Raw genomic sequence first — 21,184 nt, forward strand, 5'->3', positions numbered from 1 at the left:
GTCCATATTGTTTTCTCTGCTGCGTGCGTACAAATCCATGGGCTTCGAAGTAGAGACGCAATTGGCAAATGGGCTGCAGGCAGGGTGCACCCAAATATTGTGTTCATTTCTTCATGTATACTCGCAAAAAAAATGATACAGTTGAGCAATACGATCCCGAGGACAGACACAAATAAAATGCTCCATACGATCACAAAAACGTACTAATTTCATCTAGGGAAGATGCGCGATCATAATGAAAAACGGAACGCGACCTGGGAGCCGGTACTAGTAGCAATCACAATTCACAAACGAACGTGGGGTGCACGAAAGCCGTCCATCCGCAGCCAGCTTCGCAAATTTAGACGGTGAGCATGATGACCGGCAGCGCCATCGCCGCGGCGGCGATGGCGCCGGCGAGCGCGCTGGTGCCTGGCGCGGCGGCGCTGGGGCTTGGCGGGCTAGGAGGGGCCGGGGGAGCCAGGGGCGACGGCGGGGGCGCGCCCTGGCCGACGACCCTGACGGTCATCCGCTGGCCGCGCTCGCAGTGCCCCGTGACGCCGCTGATGAAGTAGAAGAGGCCCGGGCGGTCCAGCTCCACCTCCGTGTCGTCGTTGTTGGAGAAGAAGATGGGGTGCGTCGCGCGGCAGTTGCTGTAGTCGTCCTCCGTCACCACCAGCACCGAGTCCTCCTTGTACTTGAAATCTGCGCGCCTCGGTTGCGTTGGCAAGATTAATTAAGGGAATGGCGTCGCCGGAGAACGAAGAAAGGCGTGCATGCGCACGCACATGGCCGCGACGAGGATCTATCTATAATATCTCGAATCAATGGCGACAAAAATAGTAGATAGATCTTACGGACGCTGTCGCCGACGAGGAAGCGGTTCTTGGACGCCCACTGGTTGTACATGCCGCCGTCGGTAGCGGGAGGCACGACCCACCCGTCGTCGCCGCCGACCTCGAAGGCCGTGGCGTCGGTGCTGCGGCACAATGCGCCGAGGAGGGCGAGGAGGAGTGCGAGTGAGACGAGATTCGCCATTGCCGTTGCCGTGCCTGCTTTTTCCGATCGATCAGAACCAACACCGATACCTCGATGGCTAAAGAGTTGCTCCGCGGTAGCAGGAGGAGCGAATTAATAGGGAGGGGGATGCATGGTTGAAGCGGTGCCTCGAGGTGGAGCGGAGGAGGATTTTGGTTAAAGTCTCATGGAGGGAATTGTGGAGGGGGCGCGGTTAGCTGTGGCTTCGCGCGACAAAATCGCCAATTGACGCCTGAAGCGCAGAGCGGGAGGACATGCAAGATGCACTGTCCATCAAATTTAGTAGCTTTTATTTATGCAAGCTGGTCAAGGAAGAAGGGAAATCTAGTGCGTGCATGCATGCAAGGGAGGATAAAGCCGATGACATTACTTACAGACATGGTCACATGGATTCTAAAAATGAAATGACACACATTCTAGAGCTGCTAGAAAAACACCCTAGCAAAAGATCTCATCCTATCAAACCATAAAGAGCCATCTCTCTCCTTCCACCCTTGCTACCTATCTATACGGTCTAATTGGTAGGACTTCTGCAATAGCTATAGCTTCAGCTCCTACAAGAACCCTACCAAACTTTTGTATAGGGAACTATTATTTTTTAATAAAAAGAGAAGCTGGAGTCGTTTTGGAGGAGCCTCCGAACCAGCTTCGGCTAATACCTTGGAGCCCTGACGAGAAGCCCTGCCAAACAACCCCCGATCTCTCGCTTCTTCTCATGTCCTTCGGCTTCGCTCCACCCTGCAGATGCCGAGAAAAAGATGATGCATGGATCGGGTACGTTTTTAGAAGTGGACGCACGCGTGCTGCACATACACTCCAGCGCAGGGCATGGTACAACTAGCCAACTAGGACGCATGCTGCAGCTGCAGATGCCAAGCAGGCACGGCGTCCCTGTCGGGGTGGATCGGAGTAGGGGAAGTGTGAGGGCAAGCGCTGCTAGCTCGTCGGAGGTTGGCATCGGCCCAGTCGGCAAGGAAGCCGGGCTCGCCCGTGCGCCGCGAGGGTGCCGAGAGGCGCAGGCGGTCGAGGCCGGCGACGCCCACGCCCGGCAGCTAGCGACCGCGCATGCATCCCCAGCCCAGGCGCTTGCCGCGACGGCATCAGCGCCGTGCCCGCGCGCGTTGCGTGACGGCTCCGGCGACCGCACGTTTGCGTTCCGGGGCTGATTCGGCACACGGAAAAAGCGTCAGATGAATTTGATGACCGACCTGGAAGCATAATCTGGTCTCCTAGCCAAACCCAGAATCGTTCTAACAAGAATCTCGTTTGTTTCAGCTTATGTCTGATTTTGAAGGTTCGGTTCAAGGAAATCCAAAAATCAGATGACTCCCGTGATCGAAGGGCCAAAGTGTGCTCCGATTCTGATAAACGGATCAACCAGACACATGCTATGCATCTCAGATTCCTCATAGTATTACGCCTCAAAATTACACTGCATAGACAGATTGAACATTTCCAGCACATACATGTTCTTTTTCCACACAGCATTGGATTCCACATGTACAAAAGGGCGCAAAATGCAACATGTATCCTCGTATGCGGCTTCCTCTTTTAACACACACGATTTTACCAACACATTCGCCCAACCAATCCTGCCTTTGGCTACGACACTTACCCAGACTGCCTGCCACGCACCACAACACTGAACTGTAGCAGCATCCTACAGCCTCATGTACAACGACGCACACGCTTGCAGTCAGAGGTCGAGTGGGGAAAAAAAAGGAAGGCTACGCACACGTCTTCCCGGCGGGTCCGACCGTGAAGCTGCCGAGCTCGGCGTTGCGGAGGCCCAGCGCCGCGCGGAACACGCCGTTGACGGCGTCCGACAGGCGGTCCAGCCGCGCCGTCAGCTCCTCCGTGCGCCTCTCCACCTCCTGCGCCGCGGCGCGCACCGCCGCCTCGTCGTCCTCGCCGTCGAGCACCGACGCGAGCCTCTGGACGGCCTCGTCGATGGCGTCCACTTCGCTGGCGGCGCTGTAGGCGGCGAGCTGGCCGGACACGGCGTTGAAGGGTTCCGCCCAGGGGAAGTCGCCGCCGGAGACGCGGGGGAAGGCGGCCGCGTCGAGGAAGGCTTCTCCGAGGACGGCGGCCGCGGCCGCGGCGGCCAGGGAGGAGACGGCGCTCACGGCGACAAGGACGCGCGCGGCGGCGGAGAGGCGGCCGCGGGGCTGGTCGAACGGGAGGGAGGGGAGCGGGGGCGGAGGGGACGACGAGCTGCGGTCGTCGCGGTCCGCGCGCGCGCGCTCGCGCCCGTCGGCCGGCGACGACGAGAGCAGGTGCAGCGCGAAGCGGGCGAGGAGGCGGCGGCGGCGGAGGCGCTCGAGGCGCGCGGTGATGGCGTTGCAGGCGTCGAGGAGCGCGACGCCGGCGTCGAGGTGCGCCGCGACGGCGGCCGCGTCCCCCTCGCCGGCGAGCGCGGGCGCCGCCTCCGCGAGCGTGAGCGCGAGGAGGTCGGCGAGCCGCGCGAGCGCCGCGAGCGGGGAGGAGGGCGCCGGACCCGGCAGCAGGCCCCGGAGGCGCGCGGCCAGCGCCGCGTCGAAGCAGGCCGCCTTGGCCGTCAGCAGCTGCTGCTGCTTCCGCTGGCGGCTGGCCTTGGGCGGCGCGGCGTCCGAGTGGTGGTGGTTGGGCGGGAGGAGCGAGCTGCACTTCTGGGTGAGGAACATCTGGGATGCTAAAGCAAAGATGCTGGGGATCGGCGGCGGCGCTGGATCAGGCTGGATGCGGAGGTGGGGTGGGAGGCGGGGGAGGGGAGGATATAGCCCGCGGCGATGCGGTTGCGTCGGGGGCGTGTGAAAAGGGTCAGGGGAGGACGGCGTGCGGCGGCCGGGCGGAGTGGCTCGTGTTGTTCGGTTTCTCTCGGGCTAGGAACAGTGATATTTTGACAACTAATTATGTTGTTAAATAAAGTCAGTTTATAAAGTTAATTTTAGAATCCCGCTAGTGATTTTGAAGAATCTAATGAGACATTTGACCGTGTAATTAGTGGATGATTACTGTAGCATCATTGTAGCAAAATATCGATTAATTACCGTCATTAGATTCGTCTCGAAAAATTACACTCATCTATGAAAAAAAATTGTAAATAGACTTTATTTGGTTTTTTATGCGGAGACCAGAATAACCAAACAAGGCCAGGACGCGTTTCCGGGAAAGGGATGCGGCGTGACCCCGGAACGCTTTCTCTGCCGGGCGCCGGCCTCGCTTCTTCGTGACGCTTCCGCGCCATTTGTTTCCTGAAAGAAAGAAAGAAAAAGATACTGGTTGGGCTCCACACAAAAGAAACGGACCGACCTCACAAACCCAGCAGCGGCGGACGATCACGCCTGAAACGAATGTTTATCTGCCTGGCTGATGCTATGCATTTTGCAGCTTGGATTGCTCTGTTGGGCAATGCAACCTTTTCCTATCTTTTCTTCTCAGGAACAACGGGGGGAAGCTTTTTTATGTGCGACCTCACAAGTTTTCTCAAAACGAAACAGAACAAAAACAATCTGTCCTGACCGTGTGAGCTTATGCAATGATGTGCAATTCAGTTTTGAGTATTTCATGGGATACAGCCTATAACGTCATCGACTGTTGCGTCCAGCAGTACATACTGGAATGTCTGGCTGTGAGAATTTTTTTTCCCATCCCATCTGTTTAGAATTCAGACTGATCGGTGACTTCTTGCGCTTTCACAATTACGACATCCGATCTCTATGCCACGGGTCGCGTCGTACTATCACCGTGCAAGTAATTTTCAGTTCGAACCTTGCACTCCTCCAGGGTTCACACTTTGTACGAGTACCCAGAGGAAAAGGAAACAGTTCACATTGAAAGAAACAGTTCCTAGTGAATCAAGCTACTGTACGAATTTCAAGTGAGGTACATCACACTGATTAACAGGCAGAAGGAAAAATGGGGTATGGATGATCCCCACTTCATCGCGGCGACGAATCTTTATTTGATAGTACTGTAATTTGATCAAGGAATCAAAATGTGCCTTCCTACGCGGAAGTTTCTCCTAACTCACGGTTGTCATCAACTTATCTCTCATCAACCTTTTTTCCCCGATTTAAGAAGGATAAGCAAAGTCAGCACCAAGGAACACACGGAACAAGCTTTCCAGCGAATTAAGCCCAAATGCGCATGCCACGCGTATAATGCGCCATGTAATTTCCACAAGCTTTGTACTAGGTTCTTTAATAGCTAGACATCCGGTATCTGCCGGTAACTTGGCATCGAAAGTCTAAAAGAATGACGACGCTAGCGTGGAAAACATGCTTCGTTCATGATTCACCCCCCCCCCCCCCCCCCCCCCCCCCTTCCTTGACTGGCCATTTCGCCGATGTGCCACCACCTCTCACCTCCTCTCCTTTTTCCCTACTTACCGTGGACGCACGAACCGAAAGCAGGCCATGGGGGCACATCAGCACCTTAATTCTTTGCAGTGAAGATATTTCCGTGACCAACAACACAATCGTCTCGTTAGGGCGCGGCGTCACACTTGTTTAGGCCTTGGTAGGTGTTCCTGTTTAGGTGCGCCCATTCTGCACGCCGCAAATAGGATTTCACCTCGTGCCATCCGGTGCAACAATGGCGAATGTTACTAGTAACAGCTATAGTAACAGGCAAAGGAAGTATATAACAAGAAAGAAATAAAATTAGTGACAGGCAAGGAGTAACAGGCAAAGGAAGTATATAACAAGAAAGAAATAAAATTAGTGACAGGCAAGGGAAGCAGAAACCACGGCTGGCAAGTGAGGTAGAGGAAACCGGAACTGGCCAAGAAAAATACCTGGGTGCTGGGGCCGTTTGGAAGGGCTACAGCTACAGTTGCCTCCACGAGTGTTTCGCTTTAGCGCCACGCATCCGAAACGGTGGGAACGAAACGTCGGCGTGGGAACCACCCGCAGGTCAGGTCAGGTCGCCGCCCATCGGCTTTGACCTCACACAATGCTTGAGCTGCACACAGCACATGGATAATGAGCACGAACAGGTCATAGGATAGAGTATAAGCCTGAAATTACGGATTCGTTGATGCAGACAGATCATTTTATTTCATCAATTGAGCTGATGTTTACAGGAGGGGAATGGTACGCCAGAAGTTTGAAATGTGTAGCCTTGAACTAGGGCAAGCTCACAAGTAACAGAAGCTCACAAATCAATAGCATTACGGAAGCGGACAGATTATGGCGACGATTCCTAGCCCGTAGAAAGAAAGTTTAAGTTACTGAAGCATTTGGTTCGACATATTGTAGCACTCAGGGAAATAAAAAGATGTGATAACGAGCTGTGAAGGGTAATGAAATTAGAACTGCTGATCAATAGACACACATGATTCAGCTGAGGAACAGATAATGAAATTGCTACCGGTCACCTAATCATGTTTTATACACTTGGCAGATATTTCGAGGCAGTCCATTCCAAGTCACAACCATATATGAGTTTGTTTTATGCATGACTGCATCATAAAAGATCTCTAAAAGATATCATGTGTGTATGCCTGCAACTGTAACAATATGGCTGTTATTGATGCAAGAATTCAGCGTAATACAAATGATATGACCATTTCAACAATCGTAATGTATAAGAAAGGAGGTGCTTGCCAAATAAAAGTCAGACAGACAATGAGAGAGTTCAGCAATGTTATCCATAAGCTTTCTTTCTGTACACTGCATCACACGGGAAGCAAAACGGCTAAACATCGCTGTTGACGCCTTTCAGGATCAACACACGAACACACTCGAACGTGCGGCGCGAAGAGGCAGCTCGTTGCAGCGCCTCCTGCGTAGACCGGTCAGACCGGTCCCTTGGAGCGGTCAGACCGGTCGCCGCCTGCAGATCGGTGACAAAGCCTACGAACGTTAGCCCGGGAAGACCCGTCGGGGCAGGCGCACGTAGGGTTGTTCTAGAGTCGGCATGCCACCTAGAACGCCCTCAATCGACGTAGAGACGACGGAGGAACAACAAATAGTAGATTGGAAAAGCTAGGGCAAGAGAAAAATAAAAAGATAAAAGTTGTATTGATTTGATCGATTGGATGCCATAATCGGCCGTGACCCTTTATATTTATAGGGTGGGGTGGACTTATCCCGCAAGAAATCCTATTACAGATCTAAATCTACAAAGAGTTCTAGTTGTACTCGGATTCCAGGTAGACCGGTCTGACCGGTCAGACCGCTCTCAAGTACCGGTCAGACCGGTCTGTTCGACCAGTGCCAATTTTGGTCGTCAACAATCACAATCAAAGCAGCTAACATTTTTTTCTTTATTTTTAATTAAAAATATCATGCTAACTTGCTAAGAATGTTCTTATCATCTTGCATGTGCTTAAAACAATCCAGCTGATGGCCCACAGCATCAGAAAAGAAAGTGCCTATCTCTAAACCTGGATTGGAATCCCAACAAGGTGACAATTTGCTGGCAGCATGGCAAATTGGTCTGGTCAGCTTTAGACCAGAATTGCAAGTTCAGACTTCAATGTTTTCGGCCATATGTAGACCCATATCCTTTTATATAAAAAAAATACATATGCCCACTTATTTTGGGGACAAAAAGAACTGGCTTCCCACAAAAATACGGCTGAAGAAGATGGTTGAATTCCATTATCTGGGACAACAAGGGGCCCATGGTGGTTGGCATTCATACATGATGATAGAACTTGATAGGAACAAGCTTTACCTTCAGCAACAAAAAGGAACGGGGAATGCCGTAAAAAAAGATAAAAGAAATAGAAAACGCCAGCCATGACACAGCTGCTACAATGTGGATCCCTACAAAATTAGTGCTGAGTGCTATTTTGTAAATGCCTGGCTATTATTGCCTCTTTTCTTCTTGTCTAGTTATTGCCTCTTTTCTTTGTATATGTTTGTAGAAAGCTTAAGATACCAAAGCTTTGAGAAAAACCATTATTTGAGCATGCTTACAGAGTTGCAGTGAATGTATTGGTAAATTAAAAGACTAGCAATCCTTGATGCCTAGTAGCGTCAAACTTTTATTAACCCACCAACTAAGGTTATGTAAAAATACCAACAATTGTACTAGCCACACTGCCAAGGAAAAAGTAAACCAGCAGTCAAGGAAAAATGGTTATATGTGCAACAATTATTTGTTACTTCAGAAAGGCCCCATGAAAAGAGGGGAAAGGCCTCTTTCAGATGCCAGCACGCCTGAGTTCCTCAAAATGAGCACAAGCCATTCGCTGCCAAGAAATTCTCCAATAAATAAATATAGTCATCTCGATCATGAGCCTTGATTAAACATTTTGGTTTCTTTGGTTTAAGTCAAGGGAGTAGGCACTGTCTTTTATTCAAGCAAAACTCAGAACAATCCTCCTAGATACTGGGATATGCAACAGGACTAAAAAAAACTACTACTACACACCCAGAGGGGCCAAATGAGATTAAGAAAGATTCTACCTAACAGATGCACAAGGAGCACAAGGTAAGATAAAAGGTACTATAAAAGGTATGCTAAATTATTTTCTGCAAAATACACCTTTTGGTCCACGATGATACAAACGTGAAATTTCAAAACAATTTCCACGTAATATGCATAAAAATCAAATACTTAGTTTCTAACTGCATGTTGCAAATGAATTTAGGAGCACTTTGATTTGATACTAAATTTTCACCTCATCTAATGCCAAAGCATGGAAATACTTACCTAACATATTGTGGCAGCATTTGTTTGGTAGGAATCCAAATGGATGAGCATATCAGCTGGGAGCTGATGCAAGCGAATAACAATGTTGCACTGATAGTTCCAACCTCAGAAGCTCTGCTAGCAGACCACAAAGGTAACAACTTTATACATTTCATAAGAATATAAAGAGTACAGAGGGCGAGGATAACTAATTATTGAAATCATTACAGGAGGTTAGTACCGCCTACTGAATTGAGGCAACTGATAGGATATCAGAAAATGATGGTTCGATCCTGAAAAAAAAGAACTGTTAGAATCTATGTAAAATCCAAGAGGAGCTTATGTATACCACATACCTTTTGCCCAGGAATCAAATAGGATGGTGCAAGGAATGGATAAAGAGCAAAATAATTATTTTTTTCGATCCTTAGCTTAGCATTAACCAATTAACACCAAGTTCACATCTGAGTGCACCCCAGAGATTGCAACCAATCAATTTTCTTAAGTGAGAATGACTCACAACACAGACAGCGTGGTTTGGAAATCAATAGCTTATATAGTCAGGCGCAAATATGCAATAAGATCTATAAGATTATACTAAATCTGTACCTTATACCGTGGTCACAGTGGGAAAAACAACAATGCCATCCATTCATATGAGCTGTTGGATCCTCCAATCCGTTGCAACAAACAATTACTTACCATTTGTAGTGGTGCAAAGTGTGAACATGATTTCCTTCACGTTTCGATCATCAGCATCTTATATCAAAAGGGATTGCCAACATCTTAATCTCATCATCCCATTTGTTCCAAATATGAGATTGACAAACCATGATAAAGAAGAGACTGTACGCTGTGTACATTTAACCAAAAGGGATGTAGCTAACTATGTATGCTTTGCATCGAGCAATTCAGACCTACCAATTACATATCTACAATACTTGTTGGGTGGAACTTCAGATGGGGAGGAAGTTTCCAAATGAGCTATGGATTAGTGGCACTGACAAGCTTCTCACGTAGCCTTTCCACGCGGGCCTTAACAAAGGAATGTGGCAGAATGCATGAGTTATTGAGCTTTCAGAGCTAAATTAGGTAGCTAGAACAGAATAGGAAATTGTAATTCTGCAAGATAAATCTCTGATGCTAACCTTGAAAGAGTTGGACCGGCGAATAGAGGGATCAAGATCCAACGCATCTTCATAAGCATTTTCTGCAGCACAATATTCACCCATTGCAAGAAGCGCATCCCCTCGTAACAAGTGAGCCTGCAAACCCATCATCAATAAGGGCAGCAAGGACCATGACACACTTAGTAATAACAATAAAAACAGCAGCAGTTCGGAGAAAAGACATGTATGACATGCCTAAAGATGGGTTTGACTGAGTGTTGGTATTATTTGGTTGTATTCATTGTAACAAGTACCAAGCCTTCCTCGCTTCGCATATCACAAAGTTACTAGCAACCATGTAGGCACTCACACAAGTTTGCAGCAAACATTGGCGACTGGAACCAAGCAACCAGCCAATTCATAGTTGAGAATGAGACAATGAAAACATAGATAGACATCATAATTGGTACTTTTCAAGCTTATTCCCAGGGAGATGGATATCATAACATGAATAGCAAGGCATGATATGAATATACAAGCGAAGTGATACCTAGGAAATTTGGAGGTTCCAAGCAAATCAAATACCTGAGTAAATTTGGGGGATATTCTTATTGCTTCCTCGGCATCCTCAAGCGCACCAGAGATATCCCCTATTGCTAGTCTCGCCTTAGACCTGCATAATTTCCACAAGATGTCACATGGCAAACTTACAGGAAGCACACTATTTAACTTGGAAACACTAATTCGCACGCCGAACTCAAAACAACAGAAAGTAACCTGCTCCTGTACACCAAATGCATACCACCACAAGCGTTGAGCCCAATAACCTACAAACAAACAGGTGGGATCGAGTTAGAATCAAACAACTTTATGCAACATGCACAGTTGCAGAGTGGCACATTTGTCCAGAACCCAGACCTCATTCAGGAGGCCTTCCGCTTCAGCCGCGCTTCCCTTCTCAAGGGCAGCCTCGGCCTTCTCCCGCGCGGCGAGCGCGGAGAGCCCCGCAGCCGCGTCGAACTCCGCAGCGCCGAGGAGGTGCTCCAGGAGCTGCGCGCCGCGCGCCGCCGTGCCCACGTGACCAAACACCGCGGCGCTCCCGCCGACGGAGGCGGCGACGTTGGGCCCCGCGCCGCAGCGGCCGAGGCACCCGCAGGAGTCCACGACGACGCGCGGGGGCGCGAGGCCCGCTAGCGCAGCGAGGACCTCGCGCCCGCCCTGCCGCGCGCACGTGCGGTTCGTGCAGACCCGCACCTCCACTACTCCCGAAGCGCGCGGAGGAGCAGGACGCCGGCGGCGATGCTGAGTCCTCCGGTGAGCGGAGGCGAGGCAGCAGGAACGGTGGGTCGTGGTCACTCCCAGTCCCGCAACCGCCGCAGCCACCGCCATCTCCGTGTGGGTGTGGCCGCTGGCGATGATGGGTTGATGAGTCGGGGAGCTTTACCGGAATTGGTATTTCCTTTAGGGTCCCTTTGTATATTGACCGTTTAATTCTCACGGCCCGGATCAGGTCCAGTCCCAGACTCCCAGCTGTAGCCCGGTATGGTAATTTTGCGTAAACACCCTTGTGTTCTTGAGTCAGGCTTAGCGGCGAGAGGCTTGTCGACAATCGCCGTTGTCTCGCGGCAGCCGGAGGGCGCCACCGTGCCATCCGCTCCGACCGGCTGTCAACAGTAGGTATCATATCCATCTCAGGAGGTCTTGTCGTGCCCCAAGCGCCGAAGGACTCGAGGAGTGGCCGCCGGGCATGACCCATGGTTCCGCCCCAATCCTAGGCCCTAGACCCTAGTACTCGATTTGGTGGATTTGAGACTAGAATTAGACTGCGCCAGGGTTCTCGGTACCGTAGGTACCACCGCTCGCTGCTTCCTTCCATGGAAGCTTCGTATGTTATCTACTTGCCTTAATGGAGTCATAGGTGCCGCTCTTTTGTTCGATGTAATGTCTTTGAAGGTGTCGTAGGTGCCGCTCTCTTGAAGGCACCGACTGATCAATGGCCTGCTGCTCTTTTCCAATGTATACACTCGGAATTTCATTCGCATGCAGCAGGTTCATCAATCTTACTAGTACAAAACACATTGGAGTATGTTTGTTGTATGCGGTTTCAGTTGTATGTTCCTGCTTGCTAATTGCAATTGTGACTGTTCGGAAACTACAAAGTGGCATCAGGTCGTAACATTTGGAATGCTGTTTCTTGATGCGTGTAGAGCCATGCCGGGTGCGCGTGTGCAGCTGAAGGGGTGGCAACAGGCAGCTGTTGCGTTTGGTTCGGCATTTGGGGCCTTGCTTGACCCTAGAAGGGCTGATCTGATAGCTGCTCTTGGAGAGACTACTGGGAAGCCAGCATTTGAGCGTGTGCTTCAGAGAATGAAGAATAGTGCAGAAGGCAGGGTAAGCACATACTGACCCTCTTTGTTCAAAAAGTCACCATTTAGCTTGATATTCCTTTTAGCTTTTGGTAATAGCAGATTTTGTACATCGAATGCAGAAGTACCCCGTTAGTGCAACACAGTTTTTTTCTCACTTGAAATGCGAACAAATCACTAGGATGATGATACCCTGATACTCGGATGCTTGTGAAATGTTGTTTTTCCCCTGTTACCTGGATGTTAACTTCAACTTACCAATGTCCTGGTCAAGTTTGATTTTACTTGCCATCTTCTGATGCAATATTCAAAAAAGAACTTCACCTGTCACTGAATATGCAATTTTCTACTACTGTGGCATGAATTTCTTCACCTGTCCATGTTACTGACTCAACATTGTTCTTCAGGAAGTTCTCTTGGAGCGTCCTCGTGTCATCTCTTCGCAGGTTTCTCATGCCTGGGACATGCCACAGAACACATTCGGTGCAGCCTATGCTCAGTTCATGGGATCAAGGAACTTCTCACCAGACGATCGCCCACCTGTCCGTTTCATGGACACTGACGAGCTGGCCTACGTTGCGACACGTGCCCGTGAAGTCCGACTTTTGGCACGTTCTGTTTGGCCTTCCGACGAACCTGATTGGAGAGACTGCCCTCAAGGTGATAGAATTTGAGCAGATGTTCCTCCCAATGTGCATGCTGTCAGTTGTCGGGGGCTCTATAAGGTTCAGTGAGAAACAAAGGACACTGTTTTTCCAGCATTACTTCCCATGGGCAACAAAAGCAGGTCTCAAGTGCACGGATCTGATGTCTGTATACTATGAGAAGCACTTTCATGAAGACCTGGAGGAAATGAGAAGAAACTGGGGCATTCTACCATGCCCTGATCCCAAACCGAGAGGTGTATAGGCAGGCGTACTCTGCATTAACTTGTATTTAGTTTTCATCTTTACTTCTGTCAGTTCCTCGGTTCTTGTTTACTGATACCATAGCAAGTTACCAAGTACTGACATTTGCAATGCTCTGGGAGTCGAACAAGTTCCTCGATATTATTTATGCCTGAGATTTGTTTCGATACTTTTGAGTACTCTGACATCCTGCTTTATTCAACAATTAATATTGCTAAGACAGAAAGGCCATAAACAAGTTGCTTTGCTCACTCAGCTTCGCAGTGGAGAAAATTCCGCATCCTGTAATAAACTTTTCATTACCCGGCAAGCGTGGCATTACAAAAAAATGAAAATGCCGCACAACTTTGCTCATGGTGGCTCATCAAATTTACACAAAAAATCCTCTGGCTGAGGACATGGCTTCCCTCAAAGAATCATGCTATTGTACATATGTAACACACCAGAAGAACACAATAATTACAAGGCTAAAAACAACACACACAAGGTAGTGTGGACTACCCAACGAGGTATAAATTATGCAGCAGCAGTAGTGCACAATACACAGCGCATACGAGACTCGCCAGACGGGGAACCATCCTCATCGTCTGAGCCATTGTCGCTATCTTGATTACTGTTTGATCTCATTAAGTCTAACCCACCTTCCAGGCATGACAGATGATATGCATGGCAGCAGTAGAACACAATGACGGATATGTCCTGAATGTGCAAAGGATCGAAGCATAAGCAACACCGGGCACCACATCTCGTTCTGGACTTAATATCTAGAGCCCGGACACTGGATGATCTCTCACTTGCTCGGGATGATCCATCATCAACCCTGTTTCCATGTACCTCCTCGTCCATGCTTGCCATGTAAACTCCACGTCGAGCCTCATGGTAGTATTTAACCAAAAGGTTCACACAGTCAGCCTGCACAAGACCAAGTTTGGAAAATATTCAGAATTTCAGATTGGTGAAAGATAGAGCAGGTGGTAAACCAAAAATGTATTAACCTTAAGTATATCATTGCATCCATTTCGCAGCGAAGTTTCTGTCCGGTAGTCCGTTACAATTTTCACAAGCCGATCCCGCAACCTATCAAAAGCATGAGAAATAGTCAGAGCAGGAGGAAATAGGTGGATAAATGAGGGTGTGTATCATCATCTGGATGAAAATATTGATAAAATTATGATGGCCACAGTTTTCAATTGCTTCTGATGCCATCCAAGTTTACAATATCAACATACTACTCAAGGGGCCACGGCAGATCATTTATAATTTTTTTGCTAGGGTTTTTGCTATGTGATATTTTTATAGTCCATCAGTTTCAACAAAAAAGAATCTGGTGCAAACATACCGAGGAATTTCTAACCCATCAGGAACCAAACTGACTATGTACAGAGGATCAAGATTGCCAACGGTATGTTCCAATAGCATCCCAACCTGCTCAATATAGTCATAAAATAAGAGTCAGAAGATGCCTAAGTTTCAAGGAAGGTTAAGCCCAGTTTGTTTCAATTACCATTTCAGGCTTCTGGAGGCATTGTCTAATCAGTTCCTCCCATAGTTCATCATCATGTTGGTCCATAACAAATTCAACAGCCTGTATGCAGTTCAAGATCAATGTTACTGTCCAACCTTATGCATCAATTTAGGCATTTAGCTAATATAAAACATAATTTCTTAAGAAAGTGGTAAGATAATGGATAATCAAGTTAGAACCTCCTCAATGTTTTCCAGTTTGTTTATAATTGTTGAAAGAGCTTCCTTAGCATTGCCCATTCGACCAAGGACAAAAACCTGCTCCCTTACAAGTTCCCTTTGTGCAAAGATTTCATATGCCTGGAAGAAGAAAAACAAATTCAAGCCTACAATTAATTCAAAGATGAATTTAATGGTCTTTTGCCTTTGTGTGGGTATGGGTGGTTGTGCGTGTGCGTTGGGGGTGGGGGGGGGGTCTATGACCTTGTCAAGCCTGTAATGCTGACTAGAACGGAGGAAGGGTAGTAGCATCCTTGGCTCGTAGTCTGCATAAAGCTCCACCTATAATGCCAACAGTTTTGTCTTAAAAGTTATTGTCAGAACACAATAGATATGTAAAAAAATTGGGGATAGACATTACAAGGACTATGTTAGAAGGGAGTAACCGAATACCTGCATATCATGAAAGTCTTTTCCAGCATGTATATCTATCTCAAATAGAGCATGCAAATATAGGTGCAAAAAATATCTCTTGTCACAATTTTTATTGGTATGCAGCAACTGCTCCACAACTTCATATGGGGGAATGATATCACGATGTTGGATCAGTAGGTGAACAGTTCTTTTACTATCCAGTATCATAAGATTGACGATCTGTAGAACATAAAAAAGCAATAAGTCCTTAAGTGCAGGATATGGAGGGCTTTTTCTAATTTATATCCCTGAAAAATGTTACTCTGTATTAGAACTAAATTAAACTCCTTCCATTTGGTACCTTATCATGAATGGAATCATGCAAGTTGTACTTCTCAATAAACTCGAATACTTCTGGCTTCAGGAGCTGAACCAAATAATGTTTAATTATAAATATATTGTGGTAGTAAAAAAATACTTTGAGATGTACATACAAATACTACAATGTAGGACATACTTACTTCAGCATACAGGGAAAGTGCCTTATCATGTTGACTATTGATTACATACAATTCAGCTAACGCCTACAGGGCACATAAGACAAAGGTATCAATCACAGAGCTAAAAAGAATGAAATGTATATGTTTCGCATCCATAAAAAAATGTTCCTCCGCACCTCTTTCAATGTATCAGTCATCGATGATGAGTTCAGCTGTGGCTCAATGGCAGATATGACAGGTGAAGCTGAGAATAACATAGGTGGCCAATTTTTTACAGTGGTTAGCAGAAGTTCATGGAAAGAAGGATTGGTAGTTAGAGCAACAAGGGCAACCTACACAAGAAATTCAAAATAGTATTACAAACAGATAGGTGTTAAAACAAGTAAACAGAACTTATAAATTAGCACCACACCTCATACGCAGTATCACTCAGCTGAGGATTTTCTGTAGGTATATAAGGGACCAAAACAGGAAGTTGCCGGAGATGAGCAAAGTGAAAGACCCATCTGCGGCATAAAAGTCTTGGTTAAAAAAAGCACTCAACTAACAGTATAATAGAAAGAAGCCCATCAAAATCTTAAATCTCATCAGAGAAACTAGACCATATAACTGAGACATGTATATCAACATATTTTCTGACCTCTCCCATGCTGAAGGAGATCCTCGCAGCAACTTTGGACAGCGTTGAGCAGCTTCAGCATATTTTCTTTCAATTATCAAGTGGTCTAGGTATCTTGAACCCACCTGGAATGAAATAACATGAAACTAACTTTAATACTTTAAAGTATCTTCTTATGAAATTAAGGCTCCTTCTAGTTCTCAAGGTCCTTCTCATTTGTGAGAGATGGGCTTGCGAGTGGTACACCAATTAGATCGGCTGTTAAACATGCACTTTTAGTTTTTCTGAAATACATTGGACTAGGGTAACATATAAGATAAAGGCGAACAGGGCACGTTATCTATTATCTGCATGACTGCATCAATAGGGACAATATGGAACATAGCAGTCATGGCCCAGATGCCATGGGCCGAGCACCCGTGGGTCTGCTCGGCCCACCCGGCAGCAATCTTTAGGGTTTAGGGGCATCCTCATAATCGGAGGGGTGAAAGTTACTATCAAGCTTAACTATTTTCTAGCTCACCTCATCAAGAAGCTCAGTCCGCCCTTGCCCTGCCTCAACAGCAGCCAATGCTTTTTCATGACAATCATGTTGAAGAAGCCAAGCAATATGATCTTCAGCATCTCTAATTAGAAGACACACATAATATCAAATGAAACTGCCATGTGATTCTTGTTACAGAAAGGCCATAAACTTCAGAAAACTGCGCAAAACCTACAAGAACTAACCTGGACCTCTGTTGTAAAGAGTAGTGAAATAGAACCGTATTGACATTTTAATTTTTTCACTAGCTAGCTCAGCTATTAATTACTCATTTAATAAAAATCAATAAGAACAAAGTGACAATCAGATAAAATTGGATACAATAAATATGAGCTCTTACTTTTGCCCTAAAAAAAGAGCTCTTGCTTTGTAGAATTTTCACAAACCTTGGTTTTGCAACCACAATATCCTTAGGAGACACAATGTAATACAAAGGTTCGTCACCAGCAGCCCACTGTCCACCTGCATTGCTACTTCCTGAACAGAAGGATATAAGAATCAGGGTTCCTTACAACAACAACAACAACAACAACAACATAGCCTTTTGTCCCAAGCGAGTTGGGGTAGGCTAGAGATGAAACCCAAAAGACACAAAGGTCACGGTTCAGGCACGTTGATAGCTAGTCTCCAAGCGCTCCTATCCAAAGCTACCTCCTCAGAGATATCCCAATCTTTAAGGTCTCTCTTAACCGACTCGTACCAAGTCAGTTTAGATCTACCTCTACCCCTCCTTACCTTATCGACACGCTTTAGCACCTCACTACGCACCGGCGCCTCCGGAGGCCTCCGTTGGACATGTCCAAACGGAAATTAAAAAATTGCATCAAAAAGAAAAGAAATGTCACTACTCTTAGAACACAATCTATTGAACCTGAGAAAGGTGCATGCGCAAGAGCATAATCCTTTGCCTTGTAATGTTCATAACCATGAATAGGCAGAGCATCTGTGGTAACTTCATCATTTTTCCATGATACAAGATGAATTTCTGGACGCTGTGCAGTTCCCTACAAAATGGCGGAAACATAACTGAAATATCAATATTAGCAGAAGTTTACAAGCAAAGGACAAGTACTGATGAATACCTGTCGTGGAGTAACAGAAGTACTAATTTTTTTCTCTTTTTCATCCTCGTCGGGAATATAGGCAAGCACAACTAAAAGGTCGCCAAAAGGAGCAATCCCAGATATGTGGTAGCCTGTTTGGAATGAACCCACAATATCTACATACTTCTCAGAACCTACTGCGGCGATGGTCCTTTGTATGCCATTGAGTCCCTGAGATAAATCTGTTCGAATTGCTGCGATCTTGACACTTGTTCCCCATCCAATAACTAAGACTGTATCATCCTAAGCATGTAAACATCAGTAAATACAACATGTACATTTTCCATCAAACTATAGAATGGAAAGAAAATTTTTGAAGTTTTGTCTTGTGAGTTAGACACTTGACACGGTGAACACTTTCTTATTGCCTAGCAAATAAAACAACTATCATGCTCCTTAACACAAATATTCTCTGTCTTCCACGCAGCAAAGCTACAAACAAATATTGATCCTTATGGCACACATCACCAAAAAGCTTTCAGCTCCACAAAATCATTTTGCTTTACCCTTCTAATAATAATTTCCTTGTACATTGAGAAATTGAAATGCTCCAGAGCATGGTTCAACTAAAATATGCCTAATTCATATTAGGAAAAAGTCTATATAACCCCCTAACGTATCAATGGTGGATCACATTACCCCTTGAACTATAAAACCGGGTTTCTAACACCCTCACCTTTGCAAAACTGGACATTTAACCCCCCAGAGTGGTTTTGCAGCCCGGTTTGCTACAGTGGCGCGGTTTTGTTTTTTTCCTTTTTTATTTATTTTCGCTGAATCTTTAAAAAATTATAGTAAATCACATAAAAATTATAAAATAGAAAATCTAATTTTGTTGGACTTCATGTGAGTAGATCTACACAGTGAACATATAATATGGTATGCTTTAGCACAAAGTTTTTGTTGTAGTTTTAGATCTATACTTTACTGTAATTAATCGGAATAATCCATAGATGCATTTTATGTGGTCCAACTGTGGTGAAATTTTTACTGTGAGAGAATTATTGTATTATTGAACTGTAGTAAAAATTTCATACTCATTGGATCATGTATATCTTAGTTATAACTTTATTTAGGTTTATGTTTGTTAAATCTATGCTTTATCTATAACTAAGTTATACATGATCCAATGAGTATGAAATTTTTACTACAGTAAAAACATACTATAATTAGCCCACTATGAAAATTTCACCACAATTGGACCATAGAAGCTGCATCTATAAATTATTCCATATAGAAAAGTATAGATCTAAAGTTACAGCAAAAAAATTGGTACTAAAACATACTATATTATATGCTCATTGTATAGATCTACTCATGTGGAGTCCAACAAAATTAAATTTTCTATTTTATAATTTTTCTGTGATTTATTATGATCTTTTAAAGATTCAGCAAAAATAAATAAAAAGGGAAAAAATAAAACCGGATTACTGTAGCAACCCGGGCTGTAAAACCACCCTAGGGGGTTAAATATCTGGTTTTGCAAAGGTGAGGGGGTTAGAAATCCGGTTTTGTAGTTCAGGGGGTGATGTGATCCACCATTGATACGTTGGGGTGTTATATAGACTTTTTCCATTCATATTATTTACCTGCCATACTAGGTGGGGAAGTAAGAATTCTGGCCGAGGAATGCCTTTTGGTCGCTCTATGAATGCAATTCCTTTGTCTGTTTTCATGTCATGCACTTTCACCCCCGCATTATTAGCCCAAGCAAGCAGGTCTGCTCTCCACTTCATAGAATGGATTGGCCCTTCACCATCACGCAGAACCTAAAATGAACAAATGAGACAACTATTAGTGTTCACTGAATACACCAGAGTATCAGTTATCCTAATGAAATCAAACTTACCTTCTTATGGTAACCACCCCAAGTTTTCTTTGTCAGCACAAGTACTTGACCTGCTAATCCACCAGTAGCAAATCTCCTATAGTTCCGGGAATAATTAGGGTCTAGAGCAATTGCTTTCATCGGGCGATGGTACTCAAACTTCAGTTTTTCATCAGTGAAGAGGCTGCTTATTGCTACTGTGCCATCATCTGAGCAACTGCCTATATATTCACCGTCTGCATCAAAACTGATGTCATTGATAGTTGCTGTGTGGGCAGCAATTTCCTTCACCTAATGAACATATTGAACAGAAAGATGAGAATTGATGAGTTGATCAGCACAAGGATATACTATAGCATTTCTAAGGATAGAATATGCGTAGGATGACAAAAGGCATTGGAGCACACACTTTACTTTTGCATATCATGCGCCATTTTTTCGGCCCCATAAGTTCCACAAAACTACAGGACAAAACTACAGAGGTGTGATCATTATTGCGAAAATTATAAGCATCGTCACATGATTTCAAGCTGTTCTCCAGTAACGGTGCAAAGCTTATAGTCGAAGCTACGCCAATTCAGTGTTAGAGTTTAGCAGCTATCCTAATCAAACCATAGATAATCCCTCAGAATTTTAACATTGAACTGGCGAGAAGTTTTGACCCAGCAAATAGAGAGGGAGCTTTCAGAGATGTCCCAAATGCCACGATCCCGGTTGGCTCCACGCCACGTCCCCTCCATTCCCCCACGAGCCACGAGGCCACGACAAATCCGAAATTCCGAGAGAAGAGCGCCCCGTCGTGAGGGGTACCTGATTGCCCTGGAAGTCGAGGATGTGGAGGGTGCCGTTGTGGGTGCCGAGCGCGACCATGCGGTCGGCGACGGCGATGGACGCGGCGGCATCGGTGGAGAGGATCGCCGGCACGCTCCCGCCCAGCCGCTGGTACTTGAGCCGCGGCTCCTCCTCCTCCGCCTCATCCTCCAATTCCCCATCGCCGTCCTCCTCCTCCTCCTCCTCCTCGTCCCGCTCGTCGTCCCCGTCGTCGCCCCCAGCGCCGTTCTGCAGCGGCGGGTGGGCGCGCCTCGCGGTGGACATCCTCGCCGGCGGATGGTCCCTCCCGCGAGATCTCCCGCTCCGAGGCGATTTCTGGCGAAGCCGGGGGTCCGCGTGTAAAAAGTTCGAGCCGGGACTTTGTATTGGTGTTCATCTATCAATTTGTATTTTGTAGTGAAACGCTTTAAACTAGTACTCGACTCGACGGGTCCAGCCGAGCCGGGGCGGCCGGCGTATACGAGCCAAGCCTCTCGGCACGTCTGCTGGACTGGACCGTGCGGAGTGGGTACACGTGGGCCTCCAGGACCTTCCTGGTTCGGTGGATTAGATTGGAAGCCCAGCAATTAAGAATGTCATCGTCTTGCTGCTATTATTTCGTCCTGTTAAGCTAGGCGTGGCTGTTGGCTATAATTT

At 46.4% G+C, this 21,184-nt stretch overlaps 4 protein-coding genes and 1 pseudogene across 7 annotated transcripts; 1 reads left to right on the forward strand and 4 right to left on the reverse strand.

Moving 5' to 3' along the window:
* Nucleotides 1-98: 98 nt before the first annotated feature.
* On the reverse strand, nt 99-1,310 carry LOC120683567 (mavicyanin-like). Its single transcript, XM_039965653.1, has 2 exons — nt 837-1,310; nt 99-684 (listed from the first exon to the last, which is right to left on the reverse strand). The coding sequence occupies exons 1-2, from the start codon at nt 1,015-1,017 to the stop codon at nt 341-343; spliced, it is 525 nt and encodes a 174-aa protein (XP_039821587.1). The 5' UTR covers nt 1,018-1,310; the 3' UTR covers nt 99-340.
* Nucleotides 1,311-2,408: 1,098 nt separating this feature from the next.
* LOC120683563 (protein BPS1, chloroplastic-like) lies at nt 2,409-3,828 on the reverse strand. Its single transcript, XM_039965645.1, has one exon. It carries the CDS (start codon nt 3,678-3,680, stop codon nt 2,745-2,747), a length of 936 nt encoding a protein of 311 aa, XP_039821579.1. The 5' UTR covers nt 3,681-3,828; the 3' UTR covers nt 2,409-2,744.
* Nucleotides 3,829-5,315: 1,487 nt separating this feature from the next.
* Nucleotides 5,316-11,212, reverse strand: LOC120682994 (small glutamine-rich tetratricopeptide repeat-containing protein 2-like). Of its 4 annotated transcripts, none has more exons than XR_005678660.1 (8): nt 10,671-11,212; nt 10,530-10,579; nt 10,338-10,425; nt 9,792-9,908; nt 8,885-8,936; nt 8,665-8,778; nt 5,795-5,961; nt 5,316-5,615 (listed from the first exon to the last, which is right to left on the reverse strand). XR_005678660.1 is itself a non-coding variant. In XM_039965004.1 (6 exons), exons 1-5 carry the CDS (start codon nt 11,139-11,141, stop codon nt 9,628-9,630), a joined length of 777 nt encoding a protein of 258 aa, XP_039820938.1. In that variant the 5' UTR covers nt 11,142-11,210; the 3' UTR covers nt 9,275-9,525; nt 9,612-9,627. The 4 variants fall into 4 exon arrangements, 1 of the variants encoding a protein (XP_039820938.1); XR_005678659.1 differs by having other exon boundaries at nt 8,872-8,936; XR_005678658.1 differs by having other exon boundaries at nt 8,665-8,936.
* Nucleotides 11,213-11,254: 42 nt separating this feature from the next.
* Nucleotides 11,255-13,197, forward strand: LOC120682993 (annotated as a pseudogene).
* Nucleotides 13,198-13,290: 93 nt separating this feature from the next.
* On the reverse strand, nt 13,291-20,911 carry LOC120682992 (vacuolar protein sorting-associated protein 41 homolog). The gene is made up of 19 exons (XM_039965002.1): nt 20,528-20,911; nt 19,739-20,008; nt 19,479-19,658; nt 17,869-18,132; nt 17,658-17,790; nt 17,173-17,263; nt 16,766-16,868; nt 16,264-16,367; nt 16,036-16,129; nt 15,800-15,955; nt 15,645-15,707; nt 15,485-15,550; nt 15,163-15,363; nt 14,974-15,051; nt 14,731-14,850; nt 14,531-14,611; nt 14,366-14,451; nt 14,022-14,103; nt 13,291-13,938 (listed from the first exon to the last, which is right to left on the reverse strand). The coding sequence occupies exons 1-19, from the start codon at nt 20,810-20,812 to the stop codon at nt 13,543-13,545; spliced, it is 2,853 nt and encodes a 950-aa protein (XP_039820936.1). The 5' UTR covers nt 20,813-20,911; the 3' UTR covers nt 13,291-13,542.
* Between the last annotated feature and the right edge of the window lie 273 nt (nt 20,912-21,184).

This window comes from Panicum virgatum, chromosome 7N (genome assembly GCF_016808335.1).
Source record: "Panicum virgatum strain AP13 chromosome 7N, P.virgatum_v5, whole genome shotgun sequence".
NCBI classification, from domain to species: domain Eukaryota; kingdom Viridiplantae; phylum Streptophyta; class Magnoliopsida; order Poales; family Poaceae; genus Panicum; species Panicum virgatum.